This window comes from Scatophagus argus, chromosome 11, assembly GCF_020382885.2.
Source record: "Scatophagus argus isolate fScaArg1 chromosome 11, fScaArg1.pri, whole genome shotgun sequence".
Taxonomy (NCBI): domain Eukaryota; kingdom Metazoa; phylum Chordata; class Actinopteri; family Scatophagidae; genus Scatophagus; species Scatophagus argus.
Genome location: NC_058503.1, coordinates 16116141 through 16129111, shown reverse-complemented (window position 1 = coordinate 16129111; position 12971 = coordinate 16116141). Strand labels below are relative to the sequence as shown.

Here is a 12971-nt window from a genome sequence, read left to right as displayed (position 1 = left end):
TGAAACTCCCAATCACAGTTTTCGTCTTACATTTTTTAATCTGATGTTTATGTTACTGTCTGTTCTTTGTGCTCTCTGCTTTTGTTCAAACTATTCCTATGGAGCTGGCCTCACGGTTGTTTCTCCATCTGGTGATAGTATCACAGTATCACTTTGCAGCATGAAAGAGTTTGCCTGCTTCTGTAGCAAGGTGATGGCTATGTGTAGCAATTATCTTGTTCTCAACATGACAAAAATGCAGTTTTCATTTCTTATTGAGCACTCTGAGTTGTGGAGAAGCTGCAAATGTAATGTAGACATATAATGACCCGCTAACAATATTACTGTATGGTGACCTTGTTAGTGGACAGTTTCCTATTCAAGCTATTTGAGCTGCTTGAATGTCCCATTAGGTGCTGAGCATGTAGTGTACAGGCACCTCCTCCACCTCCAATCCCCTCTGTAGGCTTTACAGTTGGTGCTGCCTGTGCTTCTCTGTCCAAGATATCAATCAAATCCTGCACTCTTCTTTATTTTTGGCTTTTTCAGCACAAATGCACCACAACTGTTAAAATCAGCAAGGAGACATGACTGAGAGGCTCCTGATGTCAGCGAACAAACACTTCAGCTACTTAGTCGATATTTCTTCTCCACTGCCCTTCCTCCATCACAGCTACATTCTAAATTCTTCACATGGAGTAGCGACAATTAAGAAATGAGATGAGAACCACTTCGCCTGAAGCTCTGAGGAGGTTGTGATTGTGAGAGTTTGTGTGTGTGTGTGTGTGTGTGTGTGTGTGTGTGCGCCATTCAGCGCATTCACCTTAATCAGTGAGTAGAGAATCGAGGAATAAGGAAAGGCTACAGGAAACCGACTCGCATACAGTGCAGTTAGCTTGTTCCCGTGATGCTGATAAAGGTGAATTCTGACACTCTGCAAACCGGTTTTGCTTTGTTGTCATAATATCTTGCCATAAGGGATAGATGACTCACAGTTAACACACTGCTGTGGTATTATTACAGACATAGAGTACCATCTGGTACAACAGAGATTAAACTTTACCAACAGCATTCTGCATAGTCATCATATTGTTGATTTGCTTTCAGAAGCAGAACAGTACCGATCACTGGAAATTATTTGTTGCAAGTGACAACCTCGTAAACCTCACTACTCCAGTTTTGGTGATCTCCAAACTTTAGTTTACTGTTTAGTTGATCTTCCTTGGGTTGGAAAAGGGATCATTAGACACTAAGACTGCTATAAACTGATGAACTCAGACAAACACATTGATGATAATCTGAAAATTAACATAATAATCAAGTACAGCATATGTTCCAAAGTAATTAAATAACTGATCCTTTGCCTTAAATACGTGTTCCATCACTGGCTATATCCGGACCAACATGGCAGCTATACATTTTGCAGTTACAGGCTCTTCACCCCTACAGTGAAAAAAACAATATAGAAACTCTGCTAGCCTCCAAAGTTTCAAGCGACGAAGAGTGAACTCTTGTCCCCACCAAACTCTTCTCATCCTCCAAACTTGTCTCTCCTCTCTCCCTCTGACGTTGTACTTCAAACAGCTTTGCACAGCGTGTTATGCGGCACAGCAAAGAGTGACTGTGTCCCTTCCCGTGTTGAGAAAAGCCGCCTGGGTGTAAGGGAGCTTGTCAGTAGAAATCTGTCAAAAGTACTCAGTGGAGTTAGTGGGGCCTAAGGAGTACAATACCCCCAGACTAAGAGGGTTTACCTCACGCTCCCAGACACTGCACATAGAAATTAACTTTGCAGATCAGAAACTCAACGCCCTGGTTTACACCCTAACCACAATCCCCATTGTCTGGCCTTCACAATGTACACAATACACTTCTATTTACTCTATTTTCCAGGTCAGAAATAAGCCTGAGGGTTGCTCCCTGTGCTCTCAATGCTGTTTCTCTCTCTTCATTTACTTAATCACGTCACCTTTCATTTCTTTAGATAAGTAAATAGGCATCCAGCCTGCCCCTTTTCTATTGGCCTGCGCCTGGCTTGTCTTCAACAGGAGGGGAGGTGCTTGAAACTAAGTCAACCGGACTTCTTCAAAACTTTCCTTGCTTGTGGGTGTAACTGTCCTGATAAAGAGTTGAAGGACTGTGTTAACAGGCCATCTCAATCTTGAATCTGAGTTTCAGGTGACTGTGAGGAATTCTGAAGTATGACACAATGATAGTAAAGAAGGTGTGAGTTTATCTTGGATTTACTTTCCTGGTAGACCCTGAATGGGAATATTCAGCAGCCTGTGATGGACTACTAACAACATTAAGGTAAAATCCTCATTTCAGACTGAATGTTTGCTTCTGAAAAGGAGTTGCTGTTTGGTAGTTTTTATATGATGTATGCTGTTGGTTTATTTATAGAAAGTCCAGCCTCAATATGAGGGCATGAGTAAAATAAGACCCAATACTTAATCATCTGCAATTTTTGGAATATCTTAAGTGGACTTCTTTTTGGTAAAGCACAGTGCAATTGTTTGTCACTGGGGCCTCCACCTGCACGGAGATGAAAGAATGTCAGCATAATATTTCCTTTCAGAAACACAGATGAAGGAGCAAATAGATAGCAGGTAGAAAATATTATTTTAAAGAACAAAATGTTCCGTCATAGAGGGGGAGAGAGAGGCTAGACTCCTTGGCAAACTCTCCTTCAGTTCTAGCAAGTTTTTAGGCTAAAAGCAGGAGAATGTGCTCCCAAATCCTTTGAGCAATTTTTTTAATCGGCTCTTCTGGCTCGGACAGGTAGGGGGAGAGAAAGAGAGAGGGAAAGGAAAGAGTTCAGCCAAGAAAACAAAGGATACTTTTACATTCTTTGAGCTCAGAGAAGTTTGCAACAGTTACAACACCCTTCTCTCTTTCTCTCTCCCTCACACAAACATACACAAACAAAATAGGGCCTTTCCTGTTTGAAATCTATCCAGAAATGGGGTAGTCTGTGATTTGAAATGCTCCACTTCTCAGCAGCCAAACATTCTGTTCCTCCCTACACAATCATGTGCTTCCAAAAGATTATGTTTAGGGCCTCTAATCCCAAATGCTTGTGTAGCTAAGGCACTTTCAAAATTTTGGTACGTCCATTTGAATGTATGAGAATTTTTGTGGTTGAATGCATTTCACTTGTCAAAGGCATTCAGACAAACAGATTTTAATCATAAGCACCACTCTTCTTTACTTTAACTTTTGGAAATATTACCTACTGCAGAGTATAAAATGTGTTTCATGTTCAGCAACTGTTGTGGAGATATCGGTTTTTTATTCCAAAACAACATACCCTCAGTAAACAGTCATATTGTGTATGTGTGCTTGTTCTATGTTTCAGTTAATGTGTTTATTAGGTCACCTTTACTAGATTTGTTTAGTGTTTAAAATGTAAAACAACCTGGTAAGTTTTCTCTTCTTTTTGCTTAATGTGTTCTTGAACCCAGTCAGTTCTCGTGGGAAAAGGAACTCGAGTCTGTTTGACTGATGTCGCAGATAAACTCTCTGCTCACGTTGTTTCTCATAAAGTTAAAAATATATCGCAGTGTTCAGCAGAGAGCAGAAATGGTTCATCAGTTATGCTCAAATCTGGATGGATAAACTTGTAATGGTGCACACACACTGATTAGGCTTTGATTCACACTGGACACACCAGAGTACACAGTTGTGTTCTTCAGTGCATTTGCTTTAACTACACTGCATTTGAACTACTACATTCTGTAAGTGAATGGAGTTCTTGAGGTGGACGGGGTGATTAGTGACAGTCCCCGTCCTGAAGAATGAGGAACACATGGCTTTACTCGCTGTATGAAACAGCCTAAAAGCAACGTTGCCTCCCCAAAACTGAATTTACATACTGCTGTTTTTGTTTGTGATGTTTGTTCAACATGATGAGATGAAATGTTAACATATACAGCAAGTTGCAAACTGTTACTGAGAGTATCAATACAGTGTTCAGTGCCATTTTATCTGTTAAATAGTCACACTTGCAGCACAGTATCCACGTGTAGAAATTATAACAGTTTTACATTTTTTTTATGGTTATGTTTCAGCATTCACTGCACTCCCTCAAAATATAACCAGAAGAACAAAGCATATAGATGAGATGTTTACTACAAAGATCATTACTGAATATTTTAATAAGTGTGAAAGTCCTGTATCACATTGCTGAATAAATATTGTTGGTGCACATGAGGTGCTGTTTCATAATTTCTGCTTTCCGTATACCTGAGTAACGGCATGTAAAACCAATGCTGTAGTTACATAACTTTTTAGAAACAAAGAGATTGTGGTTTAAAAACAGCAAGCTTCACATTTAATGATATTTGCTCATAATCTCACTGGTGGTGTCATCATAATGAAGTCGTTGGGTTCACAGCTACACTCAAGTGATTCCTCAGTGTGAGTTTACCAATGGTTAAACAGCCAGCTATGAAGACACAACATGGAAATAAGACATTTTCACCCTACAACCACCTGTAATCTCTAAACTATTGTTGCAGAAAAAGAATCACATTACTACACATATATAAACTACATAAACTCAGTCACTCAGCATCTCTATCCCTTCAAACTTAGACTTCTGCAGATTGAAAAAGAGACATTGTGAGTTTGTCTCCCACTATGTTACCTTTGATTGCGTGTCAGTAAAGCTGTACTGCCATCCACACTGCTTCTTTACACATTCCGCGTGATATGAGCTGATATATTTTTGTTATCCTCTACTTTAATGTCAGTGTTTTCTGGTGTCCCCACTTTATTCTTATTGCTTCTACAACAAGCCATTTTGCTGACAAGAATCATTAAAGCTTCATGTGATTTATTTTTCAGCTTCCTCTCATCCGCAGCGACAACAAACTTAACACACGAAAATAATTTTGTATCCTGAGGAGTCACCTTTGGTTGGGGGGAGGGGGGCTCTTCCACAATGAAGGATCGCTTGGCAGAGCTACAGCAGAGGGCTCAAGACTTGTCTGAGGCAGCGAGTGAGAATGTCACCCCTTTCTCAGTGGTGGCTGAGAATGATGACTCTACAGTGGGGGTCATAACACCACAGGCTGTCTTGTTTGAGGAGGAGCCAGTCATTGAGAATTTCCTGTCTGAGGCTCAGCAAATCCGAGATGATATCACAGTGCTGGAGACAGAGGTAAACTGTTTTGGGGTGGGGGGGGGTTGTAGTGTGGAGTAGATATTTCTCTTAATTGTTTACTTTTTGCCTCTTAATTTCTTAATTTTTGGGAAGCACCTTTGCAGTCTGAAGTACACCTACAAAACTCTTACATTTTGGCTCCTCATTTTCTAATTCAGCATTTCTGTTTTTTTCACTTGAGGTCCAAAGTGTTACTGAACACAAATTTTTGTCTAATCTCAATTCCAAACAGGTCCTTAAATTCAGCCAGCAGCAAAAGACCCTGGTGGCAACAATGCGTCGTTTCAGCGTGATGAAAAAAGAGAGCAGTATAACTCGGGACATCAAGCTTCAGGCTGAAAGCCTCCACCGACGCTTAGATACCCTTTCAAAACAGGTCCAAAGGACTGAGGCCCAGCAGGGACCTATTGCTGTTACAACAAGAATACAACGTTCCCAGCATGCAGCACTGTACCGCAGATTCCAGCAGGTTGGAAAGATGATGCTCCCGCTTTTCTATCAAGACTTTATCACAGTTCAGTTACAGGGAAAGATCTTTCAGTGCACGTTGAAATGATGTATTTCATGTTTACGTGGTTTGGAACATTAGAATGAAGCAAACTCTAATCTGAAAGACAAAAGTTTTGCATTTTCTAGTGGAAAAAAAAGTGTTGTGACGCATACTGTTAGTGTCGGCGCCGACAGAAGGAATATACAATAACGTATTAATAGATAAAAATGCATACTTAAATTGTGCTTACGTAAAAAAAACAAAAAAAGATGAGACTCAAATATTGTTTCATTTTTCTTTGCCCCTCCTGCTCTGTAAGCCTCTATTTTTGCCATAATTATGTCCAGGTAATGCTGCAGTATAATGAAGGTCTGCTGACCAAGCAGGAGCGCTGTAAGCACTTCATTATCCGGCAGCTGGAGGTATCAGGAAGGGATGTGACGGAGGAGGAGGTGGATGAGATGGTGGCCACAGGAAAATGGGAGGTCTTCAATGAGAACCTGCTGAACGATGCCAGAATCACTCGGTCCCAACTATCTGAGATTGAGCAGCGACACAGGGTAGGCTGATGACTGATAGATCAAAGATATTATAAGAATGAACAATTATTTTGTTTACTGTTTGTGTTGTCGTTTCCAAAGAGTCAGGTGCCATTGTGTCTTGATTATTGCATTATTATTGAAAATTTGATGGTTATCACTTTTTTAATGACAGTGATAGCTATAGCCGGGAGTCTTTTGTCTGATATTTGTGTATTTTCAGTACTTGGGGTATGTTGTATAAAGATATCCATCTCCATTTGCTTGTGTTTATTGTTCCTCATATCTGCAGTTTTAATCCCATTATCCCTCGTCCCCGACAGGAGTTGTTGAGCCTGGAGAACAATATGAAGGAGCTAAGGGACCTGTTCATGGACATTTTCATGCTGGTGGAGGAACAAGGGGCCTATATCGAACACATCCAAACCAATGTGGAGAAGACACAGGATTACGTGGATGCAACTAATGAGAAGTTCAAGTTGGCCGCCAGGTACAAGAAGAAGAACCCACTTCGACAGCTGTGCTGCTGCTGCTGCCCTCCCTGGAGATGCTGCTTATAAAACACGTGTTTTTTTTAACTACTCTGGCCATTACAATTAATATTTCAGATGTCTCGCTTACCTTTTGGGAGTAAGCAACGCGTTTGATTCAGGTGCCATTAATGTGAAGGTTATGGTACTGCAGTTGTTGCTGTTGAACAGAGTGACACTGAAGACAGATTCAGCAGAGCATGGAAAACAATTAAGGGGAAAGGCCAGAATCGGTATTTGAAGCACTTGTTTCTTTCAAGAGGATGTGATGCGCTTGCTATTGGAAGAGACAGTTCAGTGAGTGCTACTCACCAACACTGCTGCTTATTGGAGACCTTCACTGTCATCTGACAGAGGTCATGAACAAGGCGAGACCACTGCCACTGCCAGATCAGCAAGATATTTCACCTTTTTTTTCCCCAAAAGAGCCTTTCATCTTTTTTCTGCTTCAGGAGCAACTAGCTAATGGTCATTTATTTTTTTTTTTATATACAATATGTGCACTTTAAGACTTATCTATTGTGTTTCTACTCTGTTCTCTGCAGAAACTAGAACTTAACATGATGTATTAAGAGTTGCTAAGAGATTTTGAGCCATTATGTATTCATTTCATTTTCAGTCCACGTGCTGATGAAAAAAAATGAACTTGTTTCACAGTCAGTCATTAGTCTCATTTGCATTTCAAAGTATCCTTTTAAATGGAAAAAAAAAAACCCCAACGATATTCCTTTTTTCCTTACACGGAGGCAGGGATTGAAGAAAACGAGTCTTGATCAAAAATATTTTTGCCATGGTGACAAAACTACAGAAAATAGAGATGACAGAAAATGTCATCTGTTTAAATATAAGATGGTAGATTTAATTCCTAGAGACTGGTTTTGTATTTTAGAGTGGAAATTGGGTGTATGATGACACTTCAGGTTTAAATGACTGGTATCCATACTCAATACTACAATCATTATCATTAAATTTTGTCGCATAAAATTGAAGCAGCATCTCGAAAATGTGTGATAAGGTCTCGTCCATGAAGGAGTACCAGCAGTATGAGCTAAAATTCAACAGATTGACAGACTCATTTGCTGTCAGGTAATCATTACTGTTTCACTTTAAACTACACGTTGAGTTGAAAATACCAGCTTATTTTCTCTGCTGGGATAATTAATTAGTAATTCATTTCGGGAGCTACACTCACTTCATACTTGATCTCACGTACTGGCAGAATGGCTCTAATTTAGCCTCTCATCAGCTGTGACAGTGATGTTCTTTACCGACTCAGTGATCCATGGTGTCGGGTATCCGGGACAAAATACAGGTGGACTGGGTGTTCCAGAGCCAGACTGGAAAATCTGGTTTGCCTGCTGTTCCAAGGTAGCTTACAGACAGCTACTGCATATTCCTGCAGGGAACAGTGTGTCAACAGAACCGTTAACTTGTAGCAGATGGTAAGAAGCCTCACTTTGGTTAGCTAGTATTCTTTCTCAATAAAATGACAGGCTTTTTAACTTTAGCTTGAGTAAAGTTTAAAAAAGCTGAAATTATTGACAGGAGTGTCAAAAACATCCTTCAGTCAATTTCATCAACCTCTGCAGGAAACAACATCTCAGTGACACGACAAGAAAGAGTCCTCTCAATGGAGCGCTTCATTTAGGTTAACTATTATTTACCCTGCTCCCTCAGGTCTTGCAGAAGAACCAGGTGTGATGCTTGTGCACTGAGGTGCTTCTGTTCGACTGTCTGGCTGGAAAAGTCATTCCTTAAATCTGATCTTCAGTGTTGCATATCAGTCTCACCCTGATTAGAAGAAGATTTTAAAAGAAGGGCGTAAAAATATCATATATGCAAATCAAATAATAATAATATATTTTAATTCGGTGCAGCACACTTTCTAAACCCCCCCCCCCCAACCCAAACATGAGGAAGAAAAATGAAATACTGCCACAAATTGCAGGGTTCTTGAACAGCAACAATGCCATCCAGTGTTCACTGTGATAATTGCCAGTTAAAAAATAAATTACCACTTATATAGGGCTATAGGGCTTATTTCAATTTAGGTAACAATGCAGATGTACTATTCACAAAACAGGAGGAAATTCACTCTCAGAAGTTCTTAGAATAAATATATGGATATCTTTGTGGTGCTGTCAGTCATTACAAACAGCTGATGAAGGTCATTAGTCAAAACAACAGAACATTACTTGCCTCGATTGCTTGGCAAAATAGACGACTCTCAGACAACAAACGTGACTCTCTCCAAACCCTTCTGAATTATCTGACAGGCTGCTGTTGCTTTTTTCATTTTAAACATGTGTTTTGTGAATGTCTTGTTATCTCAAGGAGAAAATGATTAGACAAGCCAAACTATTTTCGCTCTATCATCTCAAAGAAGCGAATGAATCACAGGAGGAGCTGTCATAATACAGAAACATGCAGCATATCCACAGTCACCATCGCAGAGAAAAGTAGGAATAAATTGATTGGAAATTAAGTGGAATTTCTACAAACATGATAACAGCAGAGCAGGAGGGAAGGAGAAGTGCCTGCAGACCTGAGAGAAAGCTTCTGGGGCTGATAGCAGCCGTCCTTGAGAACAGCAGGCCACGAGAGACTGCACAGTGGTCAGTTCAGGAACCTCTGGACGGCTGACCCCCAGGCAGGTCAGCCAGAGTCACCAGCATTTTGTCCCCCCTGTGAGGCAGGGGAAGTAAGTGAGCTGCTCTTTTCCCAGAATCACACTGCTTCACATTCACACAGCCTGGGAGCTGCTCTGTGCAACAGCAGTTTTCTAATGCTGATATGCTCCATTGTGGATTTGTCTTTGTTTACCACCAGCTCTGACCTTCTTATCCAGTATTCCTTCTGAAATCCCCTGGTCAGGAACAGTCAGGACTTTGTTGTTGTTCCCCACCGAATTAAATTTAATATGTGTTTTGTCTACATGCACTATTGTGCGCATGAAGAGCATCTGTTTCAACATGTGATCGCCTGAAGGCAAGTAAAGATCCCTGCCACTACTTCTGTCATCATGAAATTGTATTTTGCTGTTCATTACTCATCACTGTGTGGCTGTGTGGGCTAACAAACTCAAAAGACGTAAATGGTTATGATTTAGTCTTAGATCATTAAAGCGATTCCTGGCAAATTCCTATTTTCAAATGCCTAAATATAATATAACAACAGAATCGTGATGCAGGTTAGGTAAAGAAATATTATTGTAATGCATGGTTGAAATATGTCTTTTTATCTGTGACCACATATTCATCCTGAGTGCCTCTGGCCACTTTCCAAATGAAGCCCTCAATCACTTCTGATTTAATGATAATGTGAACATCTGAGACACATAAGAGTTTATGATGCTGATCATGGCTGACAGAGATACAGTGACATCTCTATGTGACTGCGTTCTGTAGGAGTTTCTTCTATCTGCCCTGTCAGTCACAACATGGATCCAAAAGACTCTATGAACAACATCAAAGCAGCCCTCCTGTGAGTAACACCAGCTGTGGTTAGAGAGAGCTGCCATTATTTTACTGCCTGGTTTTATCACTCCCATCAAAATCTGAACAGAGAGACATCAGGACCTTCAGAAAGTGATAAATCAAAGAAACTGTACAGCAAGTCTCGCAGCAGTAGTAGCAGTTCAAGTACCAACAATCATACAATGCACTGATATAGTCTTCAATCTGCTCAATGTAAAATATTATTTCAAAGTTGTAAGACTGCAAGATTTTTCCTGTTGAATTATTTTCTGGTTAGAAATTGTTCAAGTAATCAATAATCCATACATATGTTCAACTGGGAGTTGGGTGATGTGCAGTGCTAGAGTTTACCTTTGGTTCTTATAGATGATGTTTGATTTGACTGAAAATGGCCAAGAGACTAACTGTCTTTCTACACATGAATCTAAGCCACTGATCTTGAAGACCAGCATAGCCACAGTGCATGTAAAACTCTTTTCTGATAATATAGAAGTAAGTAGGATCAAACTGTGGAAATCAATAAAGAAACTAGCCATCTGGGACACCCTTGTGGCCTTGTGGTTGAGAGGAGATCATACAGCTGCTCTTTCCTGCCTGTATTCACTCTGGTCAAACTGTCAATGACACAAAAATGCAAACATGAAGGTAATAAATTGCTACTTTAGAAGGTTTTCTCATGTATTTCCCAATATGATGGTAAGCAGAGGTTCAAACTATACAGATATGAAAAATGTAAATAATCAGCTGGTTACGTTTTATCAGAGTATGTTTACAAATAGAAGAAATTTGTTTCTGGTTTCTAGTGGCTATTTCTAGTAGACACAGTTTTAAGAGCCATGCTCATCTTAGCTAGGACTGCAGAGCCAAACAAAAGATAAGTACACATAAACATTGAAGTATCATGTACCTGTCTGTGCAAGTCAGTAAAAAAATACATATGTAAATATACTGCATATAAGAACAAATGGACAACATATAATGTCTATATACAGGTTTCTGTGCAAATAGAGCAAAAGTGAGTAAAAGTGCTGAGATAATTGTTGAATGGGTAACAAGTTAGTTTATACACTGGAGGTGGTTATGTAAAGCATGCATCCATCCGTCCATTTTCTATACCGCTTATCTGTCAGGGAGGGAGCTGGAGCCTATCCCAGCTGGCTACGGGCGAGAGGGTTCACCCTGGACTGATCGCAGGGCCAACACACAAAGACAAACAACCACACACTCTCACACTCACACCTAGGGGCAATGTAGAGTAGCCAATTCACCTAATGTGCATGTTTTTGGTATTGTGGGAGGAAGCCGGGCATGCATACATGTCTATGCCTATGTATTCATCCTGCAGATTTAGTCTTATAGTTGCCAGTGATGTTATGTACATGTGACTGCACGGTCTGCATATTAAACTGTAATATCTGTAATTTGTAATCTCAGTGGATGTTTTAAATTCTCCGCACTTTTTTCTAGTTTTTCTGTTCTACAGAATTTTTAGCACGTAAAAGACAACAAAAAGGTGATGGCCACACGAGTGTTAAGACACTGACATTTATGCTCCGAGTAACCCCTTCTAACTTTTACGTCTCTTGCAGCTCTGCCTTTGTTATTCATTTCGAGAAGCTCCTAATAACAGTATGCTTGAGGTGTAAAGGAAACTATAGTCGCCCAAGTTTTGTAAACCAGCTAATGACAAAAGCCGACTATTATTTATTACCTTTTGAAAGATGAATGTTAAGACTTAAATATTCTGTCAGAGTGATATATTAGCCTCAGTAATAAGAACTCTGGGAAGATGGGCGCATGATATCCGTGTGTGAGCCATCTGTGTAGATCCCATGCAGAAAGAGTGAATGCTAATAGCCACATATGTGTGTAGCTGCTGCACTAACTTCTTTAAAAGATATTTTCATCTTTTAGACAGGTGGCTGATTGAATGAACACTGGATTTAATGCTCAGCACATGTGAAACTGGTGTAAAACAAAGGGGAGCCTTTCAAGTTTTGAATGTGCACGTCAGCTCACTGTCACACATTATTTCTGTGATGCCCATTGTTTATGATGTCAGGACGAGAAAACTGAATACTACATTACTGTGTACTATATCTACCCTGTGATTGTGAATAACCAGAATAATGTTTAATAAGAAGTAATTTAGCACATTTCTTTCCCATTCAGATTGATCTTTGTTTATTTTCGCCTATTTTACAGATATGCAACACAGTTTGACTCTGCCCTTGGCTCCCGTTCAAACAAGCTGTTTCCTTCAGAATTTTCCCATTTCTCTACAAAATGATGTTGTGATACTGGCAGATGTAAAGCACGACTTCAGAAGATCTGCGAACACTTTCAGCGGAGATGATGCACGGTGCCACAGCTGCAGCTGTGAATAGAGCCCGCAATCATCCTGTCAGTCAGATTCAATGAATGGAGTGTGCTTTTTATTTCTAAAAATACATATATATATATATAAAATAAACACAAGAAAAAGCTATTTTTCAGATGATCCTGTGTGATTCTGAAAAGATAAGTGGACGAGAAAGAAAGCTGTTGCCACATCTTTGCATCATCATAACACTGGACAACATCAAGCAATAGATTTGAATGGAATGAGGTAAATTCCCCGATTTAAAGTTGAAACTTCTCTGAAGATTTTAAGTATAATATATAATATTTCAGATGAATAGTCTAATTTCAATCTTATTTTTCATTGCTTGTGACTGCTTGACAGTTGAATTTTGTTTTCCATTCAACTCTGCTCTTCTCCTCTTGCTCCAAGAGTGCAGTTTTAACAACAAA

The 12971-nt window shown here is 39.8% G+C and overlaps 1 protein-coding gene across 1 annotated transcript; it reads left to right on the top strand.

Annotated features, from left to right (window-relative positions):
• Positions 1-2069: 2069 nt before the first annotated feature.
• stx19 (syntaxin 19) lies at positions 2070-10720 on the top strand. Its single transcript, XM_046404747.1, has 5 exons — positions 2070-2286; positions 4825-5140; positions 5376-5612; positions 5981-6193; positions 6496-10720. Exons 2-5 carry the CDS (start codon positions 4922-4924, stop codon positions 6730-6732), a joined length of 906 nt encoding a protein of 301 aa, XP_046260703.1. The 5' UTR covers positions 2070-2286; positions 4825-4921; the 3' UTR covers positions 6733-10720.
• Positions 10721-12971: the final 2251 nt, after the last annotated feature.

Bases quoted from the DNA above. Each gene is read 5' to 3' on its own strand.
- stx19 (XM_046404747.1), top strand. From the start codon at position 4,922: ATGAAGGATCGCTTGGCAGAGCTACAGCAGAGGGCTCAAGACTTGTCT. The intron at 5,613-5,980 runs GTTGGAAAGATG...AATTATGTCCAG, and splicing joins TGTACCGCAGATTCCAGCAG to GTAATGCTGCAGTATAATGA. The intron at 6,194-6,495 runs GTAGGCTGATGA...CGTCCCCGACAG, and splicing joins AGATTGAGCAGCGACACAGG to GAGTTGTTGAGCCTGGAGAA.